At 49.3% G+C, this 20,050-nt stretch overlaps 1 protein-coding gene and 1 long non-coding RNA gene across 20 annotated transcripts in view; one reads left to right on the top strand and one right to left on the bottom strand.

The window, feature by feature from the left end:
* Positions 1 to 14,581: 14,581 nt before the first annotated feature.
* On the top strand, positions 14,582 to 15,523 carry LOC117801465. The gene is made up of 2 exons (XR_004624019.1): positions 14,582 to 14,659; positions 14,748 to 15,523. It is a non-coding gene; the product is annotated as an uncharacterized LOC117801465 (long non-coding RNA).
* The window catches only part of JADE2 (jade family PHD finger 2), a 52,719-nt gene continuing 47,981 nt past the window's right edge, over positions 15,313 to 20,050 (bottom strand). For all 19 annotated transcript variants that reach the window (XM_011224430.3, XM_034656020.1, XM_011224423.3 and 16 more), the window contains one exon: positions 15,313 to 20,034. In XM_011224430.3, coding sequence (XP_011222732.1) covers positions 19,226 to 20,034 — 809 coding nt within the window. In that variant the 3' untranslated portion in view covers positions 15,313 to 19,225. The remainder of the gene's footprint in view (positions 20,035 to 20,050) is intronic.

Raw genomic sequence — 20,050 nt, 5'->3', positions numbered from 1 at the left:
TCTTTTGAAATGCAAATTCGTGCTTTTAAACCCCCCCCCCGCCCCCCCAGCAAAGGAACAAATGAACAGGTCTTGGAATATGGGACTGTGCCTCTGTGCAAAGGGTTTGGGATTTTGTTAAAACCGTGCTTCCACTCCTGATCCCTGGAACCATCCCCCCTCACACATTCCCACACCACACCTGGATAAAAAGTATGAAGGGAATCTACAGAATCTATTGAAGATGTACCTCTGAACCAACAAATTTTTGTTCTCATAATTTAGAACATTAAGTAACTAATGCATTTAATACCACTGATTGATTGTTCAGGGATTTGGCCACACTTTTAAATAGAATCAAAAGTAATTACAGTAAGCAAATTTGTCCAAAGTAAACTTTGTTGCAGGAGCATCCTTACCCCAAACAGATTTTAGGGCAGAAATGGGAAAGCCTTTTTTTTTTTTTTTTAAAGATTTATTTATTCGACAGAGATAGAGACAGCCAGTGAGAGAGGGAACACAAGCGGGGGGAGTGGGAGAGGAAGAAGCAGGCTCATAGCGGAGGAGCCTGATGTGGCTCGATCCCATAACGCTGGGATCACGCCCTGAGCCGAAGGCAGACGCTTAACCGCTGTGCCACCCAGGCGCCCCGGGAAAGCCTTTTGAGAGATTTCACGCCGAGTTGTTTTTGGAAAAGCTGCACTGGAGTGGATGAATTCTTCAGCATGCATTTTAAATGGAGGGAGAATTCGAATTAATTTCAGTTTTAAATACTTTGGGGTAAAAGGGGGTGATAGTTCTACAGCTTCTGACATACAAGTCGTCTTTGGAATTGTTTTTATTATCCAGTGTAAAGATTCACATCAGTGGGCCGACTTCACGTGGGTTTCTCTTCCCTGGTGCTGCTAACCTGAACTCATCATCAGTTGCCATACTGAGGTGAGAGCACGCAGGGTGAATGTAGTCACATTACTTTGAAAGTGATCAAAGTGTTTTCTGTGGTGAGGCCTTCAGTATTTGACTGAATGCAGAGTATGTTGAACTGGTAAGTCAGTGTAAGATTTTCATCACTAACCTTGTTTGCACTTTTGTACACCACTGCTTGCACTAGCTTCTCAGTGTGAATTTTAACAATGGTTTCACAGTGTATACAGATTGTTAAGCATAATTTATATAAAATTTATATGTTTACTTTTATGTATTGTACAAAGAACAGCTACGAGAGATGGTTAAATGTTCTTAAATTGTGTTTGTATGTTATTTTGATTATGTTCTATCATTTACCCCCTATGAATTCGAGTGTCAGGAATAGAAAAATAAAATGCTAATAACATGGTCTTTGAAAAACTCTAGTGTCAAGTTCCATTTTTATCCAACTATAATTTTCATTTTGCTCATTGGAAATTTCTTGGACTTTGAAGTCATGAAGATAATAGAACTTTCCCTTTGTACAAAGATTCTGAAAAATGTTTGCTTAAGTACCAAGACCTAATTTGCCTGAAGACAACTTAAGGGCTTAGGGAAGTAGAACTGACACAGGGCTGACTCTGCTGAAATGTAAAAGATAAGGCAACCAGTTGGTTTTATTATACCTCAGACTTCTCTAGGGTTAGTATGCATCAGAATCTCCTGGGAAGATTTTATTTTATTTATTTTTTAAGGTAAACCCTATGCCCAATGTGGGGCTCACACTCATGACCCTGGAGATCAAAAGTCCCGTGCTCTACTGACTGAGCCAGCCAGGTGCCCCTCCTGGGAAGATGTTTTTAAAAACCACTAAAGAAAAAATAATCCAACCAAAGTGATTCAGTAAATCTGGAGTGGGGGTGGAGGGCAGGAATCTGAATCATTTACAAGCTTTGCAGGTTTTTTTGATGCCAGAGTGCGTGTTTTTCATTTAGCAGAAACAGTGATGTAACAATACTAATAACATTAAACAATCATTGGTTCATCAGTGAAGAAAAACATTAATCATTTTGGTAAGGATTATCTAGCTACTTATGAGACTTAAACCCTTGCTACCTTTAACCTTTCCCACAATGTACAGAATGACAAGCAGCTTTGGGCTAGTTCTTTTAACGTAAGCAGTCCCAATTCATGTCCATCAAATAGATTTACATCTGGATTCAAATTATTTGTTAAGTTGAAACTAACAAGAAGATAGAAATAGTGCAGTGAAGGGGCAAATAATGCGAAATAAATGATGTCCAGTTTATTTAGCTCATTCTCTGGAATTTAGCTATATAATTTTCAAACTTACAAGTAATTCAAGAGTTAGAGACCCCTGAAGAATGTGAAAGACACCTTGTTGGGAATAGGGAAACTTCCTAAGAAACAACGTAAATGTAAATGAAGCCCTTCGGGTGGTGGCCACTGTCCTCCTTATTGAAAGGTAAGACCCTGCTTAAAAACTTGTTAACTAGAGGGGCGCCTGGGTGGTTCAGTTGGTTAAGTGTCTGCCTTTGGCTCAGGTCAAGATCCCAGGGTCCTGGGATCGAGTCCCACATCGGGCTCCCTGCTCAGCTGGGAGCCTGCTTCTCCCTCTGCTTGTGCTCTCTCTCTCTCTCTCTCTCTCTCTCTGACAAATAAACCTTTAAGAAAATAAAAATAAAAGCTTGTTAACTAGAGAGTCCTAAAACAAAACAAAGGTCCTTAAAAAAGGCCCTGTTTCTGTGGAATCCCTCATACGGGGTTCAGCTGGGGATGCAGTTCACTGACAAAGGTCAGGACCTCTATTTACAAAGCCTCTTAACCTTGATTTATTCAAAATTAGACATTAAGGGGGTGCCTGGCTGTCTCAGTCAGAAGAGCATTCAAATCCTGATCTTGGAGATTGTGAGTTCAAGCCCCACGTTGGGTAGACCTTACTTAAACAAAGAAAAATAAATAAAAATTAGGGGTGCCTGGGTGGCTCAGTCAGTTAAACATCTGACTTTGGCTCAGGTCATGAACTCAGGTCCTGGGACGGAGCCCCAGTCAGGCTCTGCCCTCAGTGTGGAGTCACTTCTCCCATTCACTCACCCTCTTCCCCTTCCCCCAGGCTCCTGCGTGCCCTCTCTCAAATAAATAAAAATCTTTAAATAAATAAATGAAAATTTTAAAATAAATTTGATATCTAGGCTCAAATTTCTGGCTATTATTTAGTATATAAAGTAAGCCTTGCTTCAGAATGTGGGTTTTGATTTGGGGCGTTATAACAAATAATTTACCATGTTTATTAAAGTCACTAACTTCAGTAATGGCAATGTGCCACTAGAAACAAGCTCTTTATGTTGCAAAAATAAACTCAAGAGCTTTTTTCCTTGATTGTATTAAAAGGGCTTGGGTTAATGGGTAACACATTCCTCCAGTCAAAAGGTTTGGCATGTAATAGGTTTCAAGACTGTTAAAAAAGAAGAAACAATTGGAGGTGAGGTACAGGTGGACAGGGGTCAAAATGGTGATTTTTGTTCACTGCTTTCTTGAGCAAAAAGCAACTAAAGGTGAAATTCAGTATTGGAATTGTAGTCCCATTTGATGTGGGATTAGCAAAATTTCAGAAACCAGAGAAATGACAAATATTACCAAGTTACAGTGAAGTGGGAAACAAAGGCAGAGGAAAAATCATTAAATTTCCTTACTACCCATAGCCCATTGACAAATCCTTGACACAGAGTGACATTCCTCTAGGGACTCAGCCGCCTCAATGTTAATACTTTACTAAGGGCAAAGGCAATCCAACCTGACACCCCCACCCCCAACCAGTATCCTGTAAGTCTACTTTAACATATAAAAATTTCTTTGGAAACTTCCTTTATGTCTAACCCCCGCCCCCCAAGATAATTGTTGGCAATCATCCCCCAAGCATATGGCCCACCGATATACATCTAAGGGTCTCATGACTAAGGTTTTATTAGATGGTAATACATGACCTTTTCCGAACCATAGCTAGCCCCCCTCAAGGTCCTGGAAACCTGGCTTCCAAAACTCCTTAGAGATGTACGCTATCCCTAACCCCCTCCCAACTTGAGGGTATATAAGGGGCAGCTCCTTCTGCCCACAGGTCCTGTCCCGTGCTTTAATAAAATCACCTTTTTGCACCAAAGACGTCTCAAGAATTCTTTCTTGGCCATCGGCTTCAAACCCTCACGTCTTTTTACATCAACAGCACTACTTTTATGGTTCTAGCGCCTGGGTTTGGGTTGAAGTCTGTCTAGACCTACCTCTGGACTGGGAAGCCATACCAGACTGAATGCAGTCTGGAGAAAATCAAGTTGACTTTTGCCTATTCTAGGAGCTTCACTTAAAAAAAGAAAAAAAGTTGGGGCGCCTGGAGGCTCAATTGGTGAAGAAACCGACTCTTGATTTTGGCTCAGATCATGATCTCAAGGTTGTGAGCTGGAGCACAACATTGGGCTCCGCAATCAGCGGGGTGTGTGCTTCAGGATTCTCTCTACCTCTCCCTCTGTCCCTCCCCCCGCTTGTGCGCGCGCGCCCAGGCGCACCTGCTCCCTCTTTCTCTAAAGTAGATAAATATAAATAAATGAATAAATTAAATTTAAAAACGTTTTAAAAAGTGACGTATAGGGGCGCCTGGGTGGCACAGTCGTTAGGCATCTGCCTTGGGCTCAGGGCGTGATCCTGGTGCTCTGGGATCCGGCCCCACATCGGGCTCCTCCGCTGGGAGCCTGCTTCGTCCTCTCCCACTCCCCCTGCTTGTGTTCCCTCTCTCGTTGGCTGTCTCTCTGTCAAATAGATAAATAAAATCTTTAAAAAAAAAAAGTGAGGTATAGTCAACAATGTTATATTAGTTTCAGGTGTGCAGCATACTGATTTGACAATTCTATGCTTAATGCTCACCACAGTAAGTGGAGTCACCATCTGTCACCATACAACGTTATAACATTATTGACTATATTCCCTATGCTGTACTCTTCATCTCTGTGACTTATTTATTTTATAACTGAAAGTTTGTACCTCCTAATTCACTTTATGCCCTGCACCTGGCCCACTACCAGAGCCCTCTTGCGTACATTTCTCTCACCGGGCATGCCCCACTTGCCTTAAGTCTGTCACCTCTGTGACACGTCTGCGACACCTCTGTAAAAACAAATTACTGGACTCAGAAGGCATTGCCTCTAGCCAACCGTTTTGCTGTAAAGATTCTCTAGACTAAATAAATTAGTATAATTTCCAGGAAAACAGAAAACGTTTAACTTCAGCCAGAAGCATCATTTTAAGACAGTTTAGCACAGGAAGGGGTTTGGCCACCACAATGGGGTAACAGGACTAGTTCAACTACACTAGTGCCTTACTTAAGAGTAACTGCATGATTGGGGCGCTTGGGTGGCACAGCTGTTGAAGCCTCCGACTCTTGGTTTTGGTTTAGGTTGTGATCTCACCGGGGATCATGCTCTGCCCTCAGCAGGTCCTCAGCTTTTCTCTCCCTTGCCCTCTCCCTCTGCCCCGGGCCCCCTCTCTCCTGCATGAGAAATTAAGTAAGTAAGTAAGTAAGTAAGTAAGTAAGTAAATAAATAAATAAATAAATAAATAAATAAATAAAATCTTTGAGTAAAAGATTAACTTTTAACTTTTTAAAAAGTTAAAAAATAAAAAAATAACTGCATGATGAACCACTGATAGCTTTGGGAGTGGGTCCTATTCTTCAAATTGAGCATAGCTGAGGCACAATGTTACATTAGTTTCAGGTGTACAACACACGGGTTCAACAACTCTATACCCACCATTATAGCTGCCATCTGATAGTCTTCAGTCTTACTGCAGCAGAAAAAGGACAAACACTGATCTTCTCTGAGTTTGGGAGGAATAAAGAAAGGCCTAAATTTTATTCGTGGGATCTGACTTTCAATTCCTTTAGTCCTTTTTTTCAGCGATGACAAATGAAGTAAGCTTTTTAAACCTAGGTGAAGATTAGAATTCCTACCTCGAAGGGCTGTTGAAAGGATAAAATAAGAAAATGTACTGCAAAAATGGACTAAGCACTCAACAAATGGTAGTCATATCTATGACAGTGTACGTTTATGTACAAAATATAGCCCCTGGTTTATGCCAAAATAGGCAGAAATGTTGGGGGCAGGCTAGGTCTTAACATGGGCTGACTTGTCAGACGTCCTGAACCTCTTAAAATGTGATGCAGAACTTCGTGCTCAGTTGTGTTGGTATATTCTACTAAGGAAAGGGTTCAGTTGTATCGGAGTGTCAAGTAAGTTCGTGAACCAAAATAGGCGGGGAACCGGTAGGGCAGTTAAGGCTTTGATTTAGGGGCAAGGAAGTGGGGGTGACCTAAGGAAACGCCACAGGTCTCCTGAGGGGAAGTAAAGATCAGCAGTGCGGGTCTCCGCCTGCTGCCCTTCCTCCTGGAGGTCTCACTAGGGGGCAGGCCCACCCTTGCCTCCCTTTTCTCTGCCCCTTGGGCCCGGCGAGGCCTCCAAGTCTCCCTCCAGTTACCTCCAGAACCCCGCGCCGGGGTCGGAAACGCGCGGAGCCTCAGCGGCCAGCAGTAAGCACCACTCGCCCACCGTGCTGGGAGGACTCCTCAAACTTGGCGCGGGGGCGGGGCCAAAGCGTGGGGGAGGGGGAGAGCGGCGAGGTAGCGCCCTGGCCTATGAGAGAGCGGCGTTCACGTGGCGGGGGCGGGGCGACAGGGAGGGCTCCGGTCTATGAGGGAGTGGCGTTCGGGCCCCGGGGGCGGAGCCGTGGGAAGCTCGCGGAGCTCGGGGACTTCACTACTGAGAGCATCCGTTAGCCGGACTGGGTTTGGGGTCGAGCTGCAGAGCTTTAGCCCTGGAGAAGCAAAGTAGGGGGCAGCTTATGTTTAACTAAGGGCTCCATTGCCCAGGAACTCAGCTCTGATATCTGCTGCAGGAAACTCTGCAGTGCTGCCTTCTTTCCTGACTGCCTGGCAGCAGATGGCAGGGGCACGAAGCTATTTAGAGAACAACCTGAGTTTTTCTCCACCCCAGCTTCTATATAGGGCCAGGCTCAGAATTATCAGTCCTCTGGTAGTTGGGTTGCAGTGGGGACCCTCTTGGACTCTCTGGGGCCTCATTCTGCCTTCCTCCTCGAAGCAGTGCTCTGACCGTTCTGACTACGTGATGACTGGACAACCTTTGCGTACCACTCCATGAGTCAGTTCTGGCCTGGAAAAAAAAAAAAGGAGGAGGGTCCCTACTAGGGTTCTCTCTTTTTTTCCCTCTCTCGCACTCAAAGCTTTACATATGGGGGGACTATTACTTATCACCAGGCACTTGCCAAGTATTGTGCTGGTGTTAAATTGAATTTTGGGAGCTTGTCTTCTCTTTCTGTCTACTTTTCCTTTAGTCAATAGGCATTTCCTGAACACCTGCTGGAAACTGTCATCACATACTAAAAAATGGGTAAAGATCTGCCCAAGGCACCATGGGAGGTGAAAGGAAAAGGTGCCCAAACATTACCAAGGAGGTTTCTAGAAAGCAGACCCTCTCAAACTGCTTAGGTGGAGGAGTGAGAAAGGGTGTGCCAGTTAGGTAGACCAGCAAAGACAAAGGCATGGCAATAAAGGCCACGTTGTAATTTGGGGACTGGTAAAGTTCAGTACCTGAAGAGAACTAAGGGGAGAATGTACAAGGAGAAGGCAAGAGTGCTTTCCCTGGAGAGCATGAAGCCTGACCTGAGGAGGAAGCAAGAAAATAAGGCTGTTCTTCCCCCCCCCCCATCCTCCAACCTGTTTCTCACCTATAATGATATGTACCTTATTTTTTTTTTAAAGATTTTATTTATTTATTTGACAGAGACAGAGACAGCCAGCGAGAGAGGGAACACAAGCAGGGGGAGTGGGAGAGGAGAAGCAGGCTTCCAGCAGAGGAGCCTGATGTGGGGCTCAATCCCATAACGCTGGGATCACGCCCTGAGCCGAAGGCAGACAACCGCTGCGCCACCCAGGCGCCCCAATATGTACCTTATTTCTAACATCGGTTCCCAAACCATGGTGTGTGACCATTTATACCAACCCACAGTAGGAGCTAGTGATCCATCAGGATATTCTGCTCTTGAGACCATCAAATCAGGATCTAGACGTGCTATTTGAAGTTGGGACCATCTGGATAGACATGTCCTTCTTAAAATGCCACGTTGACTGTTGAGCATGTGTACCAGAATGTGTGGCGCTGACAATGGGGAAGATGCTGTTTTGAGGTAAAACTAAAAGACAAGCTTGAAGCTGTTGACACAGCAGGGATTGCCAACCTATAAAATGCCTGGCTGAGCCCTGGGGTCAGTAGTGGGTGGGTGCTCACTGAGGATACTGCTGGGAGAATGGGGAGCTGAGACAGCATCTGTCCCATCTGACCTCTTTCTCTGCACACCTCTGACCCGGGACTGGCTTTACCTGAAAAGTGTGGGGATCTGGGGTTCCATCTATCAAACAATGCAAGTGTAATTGTAGGGGTAAGGGGGGGACATACCCTGCATTCTAATCCCCTAGCAAAGCATCCAACTTGAAGAGTCAGATGGGCATATCTTAACTCATCAAATAGCCTAAGGGCTGTCCAGTGAACACTGGACTGGACATGATCTCTGTGGCTCCAGGGCTTGGGAGGACCTGTGAATAGAAACATCAAGTTTCAAGGAGACAATTATAGTTGAATTTAAAGAAAAAAATTTTTTTTTAGCACAGATGACTTAGCACTGGATTGCTTTTAAAATGACAGTCTCTCTGTCATTAAAATTCAGATGCTGTTCTAAAGAGGTTGGTTTGTAAGATTGAGTAAGGGACAGGCAAGGCTGGGTGGAGAGAGACAGGTGGGGGGCTAGTAACCATGATCACAGATATCCCAGATGTGGAGAAGTGTTAAAGACAAGATATTAACCAGAGAGAAGCGACCATAACAGGTCCACCTCCTCTGTCTTAAATGTTATAGATGAAATATTTACCAAGTTCCCTGGTCAGTTTTCTATAAAAGACCGACCGTAAAAGCCCTCAGTGGCAACCCATTCGGGACCCCTCTCACTCTACAGAGCTTTTCTTCTTTTCTTTCTCTTCTCACCTTCACTTAATAAATTTTCACTTCACTTCACCCTTTTGTCCAAGAGATTCATTCTTCGACTCCATGAGACAAGAACCCTGCAACAAGATGAGGTTTCACACCCCTACCCCTCAAACTCTGAGGTTCTGTCACCCAGATGCAGCTCCTCAGACGAGGGCCAAGCAGGAACCAGGATTAATGGTGCAAGTTGGTGCCGTTCCCACACCCTTTCTTGCCTAGAAGGAAGTGCTCCTGTTTCGGAGAGGTCGGGGTGGGGTCTCCCTGAGATTTGAGCATCCTTTCTTTTTTTTTTTTTTTTTATTTTTTTTTTTAAAGATTTTTTAATTTATTTATTCGACAGAGATAGAGACAGCCAGCGAGAGAGGGAACANTTTTTTTTTTTTTTAATTTTTTTTTTAAAGATTTTTTAATTTATTTATTCGACAGAGATAGAGACAGCCAGCGAGAGAGGGAACACAAGCAGGGGGAGTGGGAGAGGAAGAAGCAGGCTCATAGAGGAAGAGTGATGTGGGGCTCGATCCCATAACGCCGGGACCACGCCCTGAGCCGAAGGCAGACGCTCAACCGCTGTGCCACCCAGGCGCCCCTGAGCATCCTTTCTGATTCGTGATGCCTCTTCAGGGCACATTGCTCTTCCTTTGACGTTAACCCATTATCGAGTCTTAACAGTGGACAAGGCAGCGATTAGGCCCACCTGACCTCCTTCCCAAGCTTCCTAGGCTTCCTTCTGTAAGCTAGTGGTCACGAATGTTATGGCTGGCTTGTGGGAAGCAAGGCTACGAAACTAAGCACCTGTGACCAGAACCGGGCATTCATGACCCACAGCTCCCCACAACGGGAGTTCGGAACATCCGCAGATGAAGGTTTATTTTGCTGAGTCACTTTTCTGCCTTGGCTTCTCTTACAAAGCTGGCAGCTCTTCTGAGTTTCATGTTGCTCATAACATTCAGTCCCTAGCAATGGAACATTCCTTCTTTACAGAAAGAGGCGGGGATGGGGGATGGGAGGGATGTCCTATTCAGCCACCCTCTAGCTCTTGGGTTACAAGGTTTCAAGTGTACAGGATGGCCACCAAGGAACTCAGTAGGTAAGTGGGGTATTTCTCGGGCCCAGGCAGCTGACTGTCACAGGTATCATGAGCTGCTCCCGGATGACCCCCAGATGTGTACAACCAGCCCCTATTTCAGCCCCCACCAGGGAGAGGCCAGGCCCTCACCCCAGACCAGAGTTGTCCTGGTTGGGGGTAGGGAGGCCCATGAGAACTTGTAAACAACCAGGCTTTGCCAGCTCAGGTTCCAGGAAGTGAGAGCTAGTAAACAAATCCCTCTGGCCTCCTCACCTCTGGTGAGTCGGCCAGCCTGGAGCAGCCTCTGCCCAAGCCTCCTCTTCCCCTCCCACCTGCGGTGAGTCCTCATTTCGCCCACCTCATGTCTGTGTCCACTTAGCACCTCTCAGCCGCCCTGCATGGGGGGCCAGCAGGAACTGTCATCCTCGTTTAACAAATGAAGAAATTGAGGCCCAGAAGGACCAAAACACATGTCCTTAATTCTCCATTACCCAAAGCCGCCCAGATTCCATTTCTGTAGCCAGAAGCCTTGAGCTTAAGCTTTGAGTTGGGACACCTACGGCAGTCATGGGAGCCCCAGGAAAGGCAGAGGCACAACATGGACTTTTTTTTTTAAGTTTTTCATAATGGGGGCACCTGGCTGGCTCAGATGGTTAAGCATCTGGCTTCGGCTCAGGTCCCATTGGGCTCCCTGCCCCATAAGAAGTCTGCTTCTGCCTCTGCCCCTCTCTCTGTCTCTAGTGAATAAATAAATAAAATCTTAAAAAAAAAATAAAGGTTTTTAGATTGGTTTCTTTTTGCTTAACGTTATGTTTGTTGTTGCAGCAAAGCCATTGTACCTTATTTATGTAGCAGGGATTCCACACCACCCCATAGTATTCTTTTTTTTTAACTGAGATAAAAAAAAAAAACACATAGCATAAAATACACACAGCAACTTCTTTTATGTATGTATGTATCTATTTATTTGAGAGAGAGAGAGAGAGCACCAGTGGGGGCAGAGGGAGAGGGAGAAGCAGACTCCCCGCTGAGCAGGGAGCCCGCTGCGCTGTGAGCCTCAGCCGAAGTTAGATGCTTAACTGACTGAGCCACCCAGGCGCTCCCACATACCAACTTCTAAGAGTAAAGTACCGTGCTGTCAACCCTATGCTCACTGCTGTGCACCAGATACCCAGAATCCCCTCCCCTGCCTCTGCACCTGCAACTGAACTAAAGGGGTTTGCTGCTTGGAGTGCATCAAATTGAACACCACCCCAGAAAGTGTTGAAAGCAGAGTTTTCGTTACTCATCACAAGTAAGGAGACAGAGAGAGAGCTCTCAAACCATTGTCTCCTCTTGCGGTCTGTACAGGGGCTTTTATTCAGTATGCTTCAGAACAGGGGCAGGGAGCTGGATACATTAAGGAACGTACATGTGTTTTGTTACTTAAGCACTTCGGATCAACTGCACACACTCAGTGTGTCACTAGCACCTCTAGTGCCTACATAGTGTGTTCAAAACGGCTGAACACACCCCCCCCCCAGTAGAAGATCTTAGAATGAGCTAAAGGTAACTTTAGGGCAACTTAGGGGGCTTCTCTGCAAGTCCTCAGCAACAGTCCGGCTCAAACTGGCTCATGCCATGGGGTATCCACTGGAACACCTGGCCCTGTGTCTCCTTGGTGGGAGCAGCTTGCTCTATAAAACCGACACATTCTTTCCTTGCTGTCGTCCCCACCCCCTCCTCCACTGAGAGCTTGCAGCCCTCTGATCCAAGCAATTCCCCTTAGCAACTCCCACCCCCTCTGCCCCCAGCCCCCACCACTCTACTTACTGTTTCTACCAGTTGGACTACTTCGGATACCTCCTACAAGCGCTGTGGTGTAGGATGTCTTTCTGCGAGTGCTTATTTCACTTGGCAAAATGTGTTCAATGTTCATATGTGAGAATTTGCTTCCTTTTCAAGACCAGGTAATATTCCATTGCACGGATCTTATCCACATGGGTTGCTTCTACCGCTTGGCTATGCTGAATAGTATTGCAACCAATATAAGCGTTTTAGACACTCACCTGAGTCAGTAAATAAATGGCCCCATAGGCCTCAAACAGCTCTAGGGAGAAGGGTCCCTTCTAGGAGAGAGTTCCATTCAGCCTTAGGTTGGGATGCACGATGAAATGGGGACAGGCACAGCTTGGGTTCCATGTGTCCTGGCCACTAGCTACAGCCCCCTTTCCATTGCTCTTGAACTTCAGGGGTGAGTATTTTGGGGTTGTGGGAACAGTCTGGGATCTGCTCTAGTTTATACACCATGGGAAATCACTCGCCAGCGCCACCCCTCTGCCCAGGCCACGATAGAGTAGAGGACACAAGGCTCCTGCTAGGATTGCCAGGTAAAATCCAGGATGCAATATTTGGAACATACTTGTACTAAAGAATTATTCAGTATTTGTCTGAAATTCTAAGTCACTGTGGGTCTAGTCCTGAAGTGTGAAGGAGTCAGCCCTTGTGGATGCCCTCAAGAGCCTGGCCAGGTGAGGCTGGAGTGTGGGGCTCTCTCCTCTGAAGGGGAGTGGAGCATGAGGCCACTCTGAGCACCCTGCATTTCTGGCATGGGTCCAGTGTCTCTGAGCCCCGAAACCCTCCTCTCCAAGAAAAAGGGCCTTCTGCCTCTGGCAGCTCTGGGCACAGACAGAGGTGCAACGAGAGGTACTGAGGCCATCTCTGGGAGCGTGGAGTGCTCCCTCTCCAACCCACTGTTGATTGCCTCCCTTGCTTTAGCAGTTACGAGACAGCAGGGGAGCTGGAAATCCTTGGTCCACTTACCCTACGTAGGGTGGGCACCCCACAGGCCTAAACCAATACCTTATCTTCTCAGGAGTCCTCTTGTCCCTTACCCTGAAGGCTGATAAAGAAGATCTTTCTCTGTCCTGGCTCATTAAGGGCCATGGATAGGGGGTGTGGTGTCTTGGGGGAAGGAGGTCTGGAGTTTTGAGACTCTGGACTGCATGGTTGGCCCTGGCCCTGTGGGCCTTGAGACTTGTTGCTGGAGGCATCTGGGCTGGGGCAGCAGATGGCGCCCCATACCTTCCCTTGTAGAAATTTGGTAAGAACAAGGGAAGTTCTCAGAGACCTCCCACCCAGCTTTACACTCACAGTATGGTCTTAGTGAGTCATGGACCCTGCTCTGGGAGTACATGATTAAAGTGTGTCTCCCACACTGGCCTGTGGCCCTCTCTCCATAGGGGCACGTGGTCATCCTAATGTCCTCAGGGCCCAGTAGCAGGTGCTCAGTGAGTGCTGAATCAATGCAGGCAAGATAGAAGGTTGGATGAATGCCGCACCCCTCCTGGGAGATACTGGGAGAGAACTGGCCTGCCGTGAGGGAGCTGTGAATGGTTCAGTCCACACTCGTCCTGTCCTGTCCTTGGGGGCAGGGACAGCAGAAGCAGCCACAGGGGCAAAGGCCTAGGAGCACCAACCAGGTGTGAGACCCCTGCCGTGAAGCAGTGATGTGGACTTGAATGGGTGCAGAGAGGGACCCCAGAGGGACTTGGCTGGGTCTATTCCTCTGGCTTTCCCCGTGAAAGGGGGCCAAGGATTCCTCATGGCTGTCTGCCTCTCACTCCCCACAAGCCTGGGTCAATCCAAAGCAATCCCGGAGACAGCCCATGGCCTCTAGGGCTACGGTGCCCAATAGAGTAGGTACTAGCCACACGGCCACTGAGCTTGAAAGGTGGCTAGTCTAAACTGAGATGAGCTATAAATATAAAATACACACTGGATTGCGAGGACTTAGTACAAAAGAATGTAAAATATCTCATTAGTAATTGTTTCATATGAATTACATATTTAAGTAGTTGTATTTGGATCTGATAGGTTAAATAAAATTACTAAAGCTCCATTTAACGTGTTTATTTTTACTTTTAAAACGTGCGGCTACTGGACTTACACGTGTGCTTGCGCCTGATGTCTACCGAACACTGCTGCTTTAGACGCACAGGTGTCTCAACCTCTCCGGCCCCACATGCAGCAGCTGGGTCAGCTTTCAGGTGTGGGTGTGGCAGCAGGGCTCCTGAGTCACTCTTCTGGACCAAGGTGTCCAAGTGGACGTGGCGTGATGCTGGTGGAGGGAGGGCTGAGAGGCTGGGGTGCGAGCCCAGGGCAGTTGGAACCTGTTGACAGGTGGGCTGGCCAATCAGGAGCCCCAGGTTCACTTCCATGCCTTAGGCGTTGAGGTCACAGAACCTTGGATCTGGAGGTAGCCTTGGGGGCTACTGCCTACTGCGCCAGCGACAAAACGGGGTGATTCTTGGTGTAAACAACTAAGTAGGTGGTTCCAGAAGCTAGGTTCCAGGAGTCCCAATTCCGTCCCCTTCCCAAACTGCCCGCCTGCGGCTCTCGGAGGAGGTTCAAGACCCCTTCCTACTCCGCAGTTTGATGCATCTTTGAACATGTCTGAGCCTTTTCTGGAATGCTTTTTGGCCCTTCCTTCTATCCAGCTGCCCTTGACCAAGCAACCGTTTATTCTTCAGGTGTCCATTTCCTGGAAGCTCTAGGATGGCAGGATCCTCGTGACGTTCGGTATACAAATCCAGAATGCTGGCAGAATGAGGTATATGGTCAAGATTCATTGGTGAATGAATGAATGGTATCTCTTCCTCAGGGAAACCCATCCTGAATGCCTCCCATCCCCCAATCAGCCCAGGCCTCCGTGACTCTCTCTGTTCCCTCATCGTCTGCGTCTCTGCTGGACTCTGAGCTGCCGTGGGGCAGGGAAGGTGGCGACACTCCTAACACCTTCCAGAGCCCGGCACCGAGCAGGTGCTCAGGCAATCATGAATGAAAAACAAATCTGGGCCAGCACCTTCCCTGATGGAGGGACAAATGTCCCAGGTTCTCCACAAACCTTCCCACAGTCCCAGGTAGGTGGCTCCCGGAGAGGTGGGACGAGGGCTGCAGTCCTGCCGGTGAAGCGGAATTCCACCTCTTATCACAGCTGCGGCTCTGGGTGCCTCCCTCATCCGATCCGAATCCTGGTGGATGCCCGATGCCAACAGTGAGGAGCAAACAAAATCCTGCCCTTGAGCAGAGAGCCCCCGGTGCCTACGGAGCGCTCACTGTGAGTGTCACTATAGGGCTCCTCTGGAGGTAGCACTAGGTCCCGCGGGACACACAGAGCACACTCGCTGATTCACCAAGCCTGCTGTTGGCTGTGGGGCGTGGACCCCTCCCCCTCTCAGCGCAACAGAGCCTCACACCAGCCAGCACAGAAAACATTGCTTTATTAACTGCGTTTGCCAACACACGAGAGGTGCAAAGGGCTCCTTGAGACACTGGCCCTGGTGGCGGCCGGGGTCTGGATACCCCCATGAGTGAGCAGGACAGGATGGGGGTGGGAGCTACGCAGCGGCAGTAACACAAAGTCATGCAGGGCACGTGGGCACTGGCCACAGAAGGCGGCCGTACATTCTATTGCTCGTTAGGGGGAGCGAACATGGACGATGTACAAAAAGGAGAAATAGGTCTTTGCGTTAATGAAAAATACAGTTTTTCTCTACAAAGGAATCTTTTCTAATACAAGAAAATAAATATTGCAACATAAGCCAAAAATAATTTAAAATTGCTCTTTTCAATATATTTTCAATATTTCTCTTGTATATTAACAAATGGCACATCACTTTCTTTGAAACAAGGACAGAAGGTGTCGCCTCCTGTGACATTCATATCATCCCCCCACCCCGAGTCGTTGGTGGAGCACAGAGTGTTTGTGTGTCTGAGGGACAAGGTGGCAGGAAGTGCCTTAAAGAACAACCAAAAGTCCCAGGCTCCAGCCCTGGCTCTTTGGCCAATGTGGCCAGCTGGGCCAGGGGTGCGGCAAGTGGCCTCCCCAAGGGCCTTGCTACAGGCATCCAGACCATTCTGCAGAGCTCTGGGCACGGGCAGAGGTTGGCCACATCTGGCAGTGAGCAAGGAAATGCCAAGTCCAGCTGCTGCCAATGTCTGTTAGTAGTGGGCAGTTGATTCTCTAGAAATTGCCCCAGCAAGTCCCACAACGTGCCCATACACAACACACAGACACGCATGCACAAGGACACAGGAAATGTGCCCTGGCACAGACACACCTACAGTCCGGCATCCATGTCTGGAAACCTCGGTGGCTTTTCGAAGGAAATCGAGACCCCGACATTACAAACGCTCACACTGTCACAAAGTCAGAGAGCTCATTTAATAAAATAAAGCCTTCTACTTTTCTTCTCCTTACTCACTTTAAAATACATTTATGATGCATAAAAATACTTTCCTTGCACCTTATCCTTTTCTCACTGTGATGAGGGGAAGGAGGAGCCGTGCAGCCAGGACTGGGAGAATGGGGATGACAGAATGAGTAACAGAGCAGCTTCTCCCTCCAAGAAGAGGGCCAGTGAGTGGGGGCAGATGCGGTCAAGCAGGACCTCTGCCTCAGCCTCTGGCCTGCAAAAGGCTTCCTGCCTTCTTCCCTGCTTCCAACCTCAACGCCAGGGGTGGCAAAGCTGTCTATACAGTGGGCAGTAGACCAGAGAGAGTGAAGCGGCTGTGGCTAATGGAGGAAATGACAGTGGTGGGGACCAGCATCCTTGTCCTCCACGTAGCCTTGCTGGGCGTCCTAGAGGTGGACAGCTGCCCACCAAGAAAAGCTCTAGGACCTGGCCTGGGAGTGAAGGCCCCCCACTTCCCTCACCAGCTAGCCCTGTGCAGGACACAGCCCCAGGGAGAGTCCAGTCCAAAGGCAAGAGCCAACACAGAAGAGAATCTAGAGGCCAACTTGAGCAGAGGCCCTCTGAAGAGTGTGGGCTGCCCTGCCTGACCTACCCAGACCAGACCCTGGCCAGCCACGCTGCATTCTCTGCCCTGTTCTCTCTTGCCCCCGGGGAGCCCAGAGACTCTGCCTCGGGACGCATGAAGGGGTGAGGGGGCAAGTGCTGAGTCTACTGGGCCCGAGCCATTCCTGGCACCCCACCCCCACCCCCGGCAGAGTTTGGTTGTTCTTTAAGCTCGTCCCCTGGCTTCCTGTGAGGTCAGACCGGGCAATCCAGCACAGACAAGATTGTGACCCAAAGCACAGAGAAGGGAGGAGGACTGTTCAAAGGCAGTAAACAGAGAACGGGGGTTGGGCCGCTGGTGCGGACACTGCACTGGCTGTGACTCCCAAGGAGGCAGGCAGACTCAACTCTACATGGTACTTTGTGCCATCCCAACGCCCAGAATCCTTGAAGCCCGCCCTGAGTCCACTCCAACTGGACCAATTTGCCCGATCTTCTGAACTGAGTCCTATCTTTGCTTCCTGTTTTGCTAAAATTCACATGAAAAGGAGTGTCGATGACAATGCCACTGTCGTACCTTGAAAGTTCTGGAGTCAGGGGTGGGTGGTCAAGCTGCTCCCCATCCCACTGATTTGAGTGTTGTGTATTTGTGTCGGGGGGAACCACATGGTGAAGACTTTTGCCATGCTGGTTTTGCGGTCAGCCTCTCCCCCTCCCCCCGACCCCGTGAGTCTCAGAGTTTGGGAAAGCTCGCAGTGGGCCCAGCCCAGGATCTGAAATCCAACAGCTGGTTCCTGCTTCCCAATTCCAACAGTTCAGCGGCAAAACGGCAACCTCTTCCAAGAGCTTGGGCTCATCTCCTTGGCTGTGTGCAATGAACATGTCTCTACACTTTGTTGCTAAAGAACTCCGTTAAAAAAAAAAAGTCCAAGTGACAAGTTGTCAGGTCCAGGCTGTGCTGTATTATGGTCAAAATATTCTTTGGCATCCATAGAATGATTCAACTGATTCACTGGACTTTTGCAAGGTTCTTGTTGGAGAAGTTCTGGCTTCACCAGTGGCGGAAGTGACCCAGGAGTAATTCATAAAAGAAAAAAAACCATGTATTCACTGAATTCCTTTTTTGTTTGTTCCCTGAGCTATCACCCTGGGGCCACTCCACTTAAACTCTTCAGAGCAAATACCTGGGACCTAGAGGGTGGGACGGAAAAGGCGGCAGGTGGGTTGGTGGTGGGGAGAGAGGGCACAGCCAGGAGAGGGGGTAAAGGCTCACAGGGACAGAGGACCCAGGAACATCCCTCAAGACTTCAAACAGCCGTAGCAGGCCAACTCGGCCTGCCCCAGGCCCCGGGATCCCACTGCTTGTTGGAAGGAGGAGTTTCCAAAAGGAAACCGAGGAAGAAGCTCATCTCTTAGCAGGACTGGAAAATTTGAAAAGGCAAATGGTCTGGTCTGGTCAGGTCAGCTGTCCGGGAGTGACCAGACTTCGGCCAAGACTGGCCCCAAAGGAAGGAAGGAAGTTGGAGCCCCAGAGCAATTCTCTACGTGGGTGAGTCTGAGCCCCACGCCCCTGTCTGGGCACTGGCCCTCCCTTGCAGCCCTCCACCGGCACTGGCAGCTGGCCGTTTGGGAGTCCCCTGAGTAAATGGCACAGCTCAGGAAGGATTCTAGGAACCCTTTCTCAGAGCCGCCGGGCTGGGCACTGGCAGGGGTGGAGCAACAAGGGAGTGGAGGGTCGCGGGGTGGGCGGGCAGGCCTCAGATGTGGGTTGATCAGGAACAGCTGTGGTTCCTCTGGAACCAGCGGGCCCTCTGCGCCCCCTCAGTGCTTTCTTGTATAAGCTCGTTGTGCTTGTGACAGTGAGTAGACTCTGGCTGGGTATCACTTATTATACTTCCTTGGGGATCAGTGGAGTGCAGCAGGACCCCCCAAATGGATCCCAGTGGGATTTGGGGGGCAAGGCGGGGCAGGCCCTGGGCTGGCCCATCTGCCATGAAATAATGCCCAAACGACGGTCTGTGTCACCCAGTGGCAGCGGGCTGGAGTCCTGAGCTCTTCTTCGCCTTGCCTACATCTAGCCAGGAGCCCAGCGATGCCGCACGGGCCAGGGCGGGGCGCTGCCGAGGCAGGGATGGTGCACAGGACCTGCGATGGTCCCTGCGGCCAGAGCCGTGGAAGGAATCCTACTGTCCTAGGCCAGCACAGAGGAAAGACAACAGTGTGGAATTCAAAACTCTCTCTATATTAAAAATAAAACCACAACAGAGTGGCAGTCTCAAGGGTCTGAGACACTCAGCAGAGATTGGAAATGGCAGTTGTAACTGGGCTGAGGCCTCACGGGAGGACCAGGGCAGGGCCCAGGATGGGGTAGGGGTGACTTAGGAGGCCAGTACCCCCATGCGGACCACCTCCTCAGCCCCTGCTTCCCGGGGAGCCCGCTGCACCCCACTGTCCTCAGCTTCCACATCTGAGTCGCTCATCTCCCCATCAGAGAAGTAGCCATCAGTCTCAGTGTCAAAGTGTAGGCTGACCTTGGGCCTCTCGGCTACAGCAGAGGGCGGTCCTGTCCCAGCATCAGGCCTGGCACCTGGCGATCTCTGGGCTCCCTTGTTTTCGCGGGGCAGTCGGAGCCGGTCCAAGGCCTTGGGGCTCACTGTAGGGCCAGGCACTTGGACATTCGAGTCGGCAGCCATTGGGGCTGCCTCGTCCAGGGTCTCGGGGGCCAGAGGAGGGGGGCTCTCGGGGGCTGCCGGGATGGGACAGTCCTCAGCTGCAGGGCTAGACGGCAGGTGGGAAGGCATTCGCCGCATTGGTTTCCGGGCCACCGGCCCTTGCCCCCCCTTGCCACTGCCTGCATCCTGGCCCCAGGGCTTCTTGGGGGACTTGTCTGGAGTCGTCCGTGAGCCAGGCCCATCCTGTGGTGGCTTCTTCTTGGCAGGCAGGCGGGTGCGGCCCCGGGCTTTCCTGGCAGGGTCCCCAGGTCGCAGCGAGGGGTCCCGCATGAAGCTCAGCAGCGTCTCCTCGTCTTGTAGCAGCTCCTCTGACAACAGCCCCGGAGCGGGGTCTTCGCGGTGCCCATTGTTCAGTGACCACTCGCTCATGGCCATGTTCTCTGCTGTGATCTGCACTGACTGAGCCAGCCAGCTGTTGAAGAAGGTGCCATCGATTGGAAAGGAGGTGGACAGGCCTGGCCGAGGGAGGAG

This window comes from Ailuropoda melanoleuca, chromosome 3 (assembly GCF_002007445.2).
Source record: "Ailuropoda melanoleuca isolate Jingjing chromosome 3, ASM200744v2, whole genome shotgun sequence".
NCBI classification, from domain to species: domain Eukaryota; kingdom Metazoa; phylum Chordata; class Mammalia; order Carnivora; family Ursidae; genus Ailuropoda; species Ailuropoda melanoleuca.
This window is presented reverse-complemented; position numbering and strand designations above follow the sequence as displayed.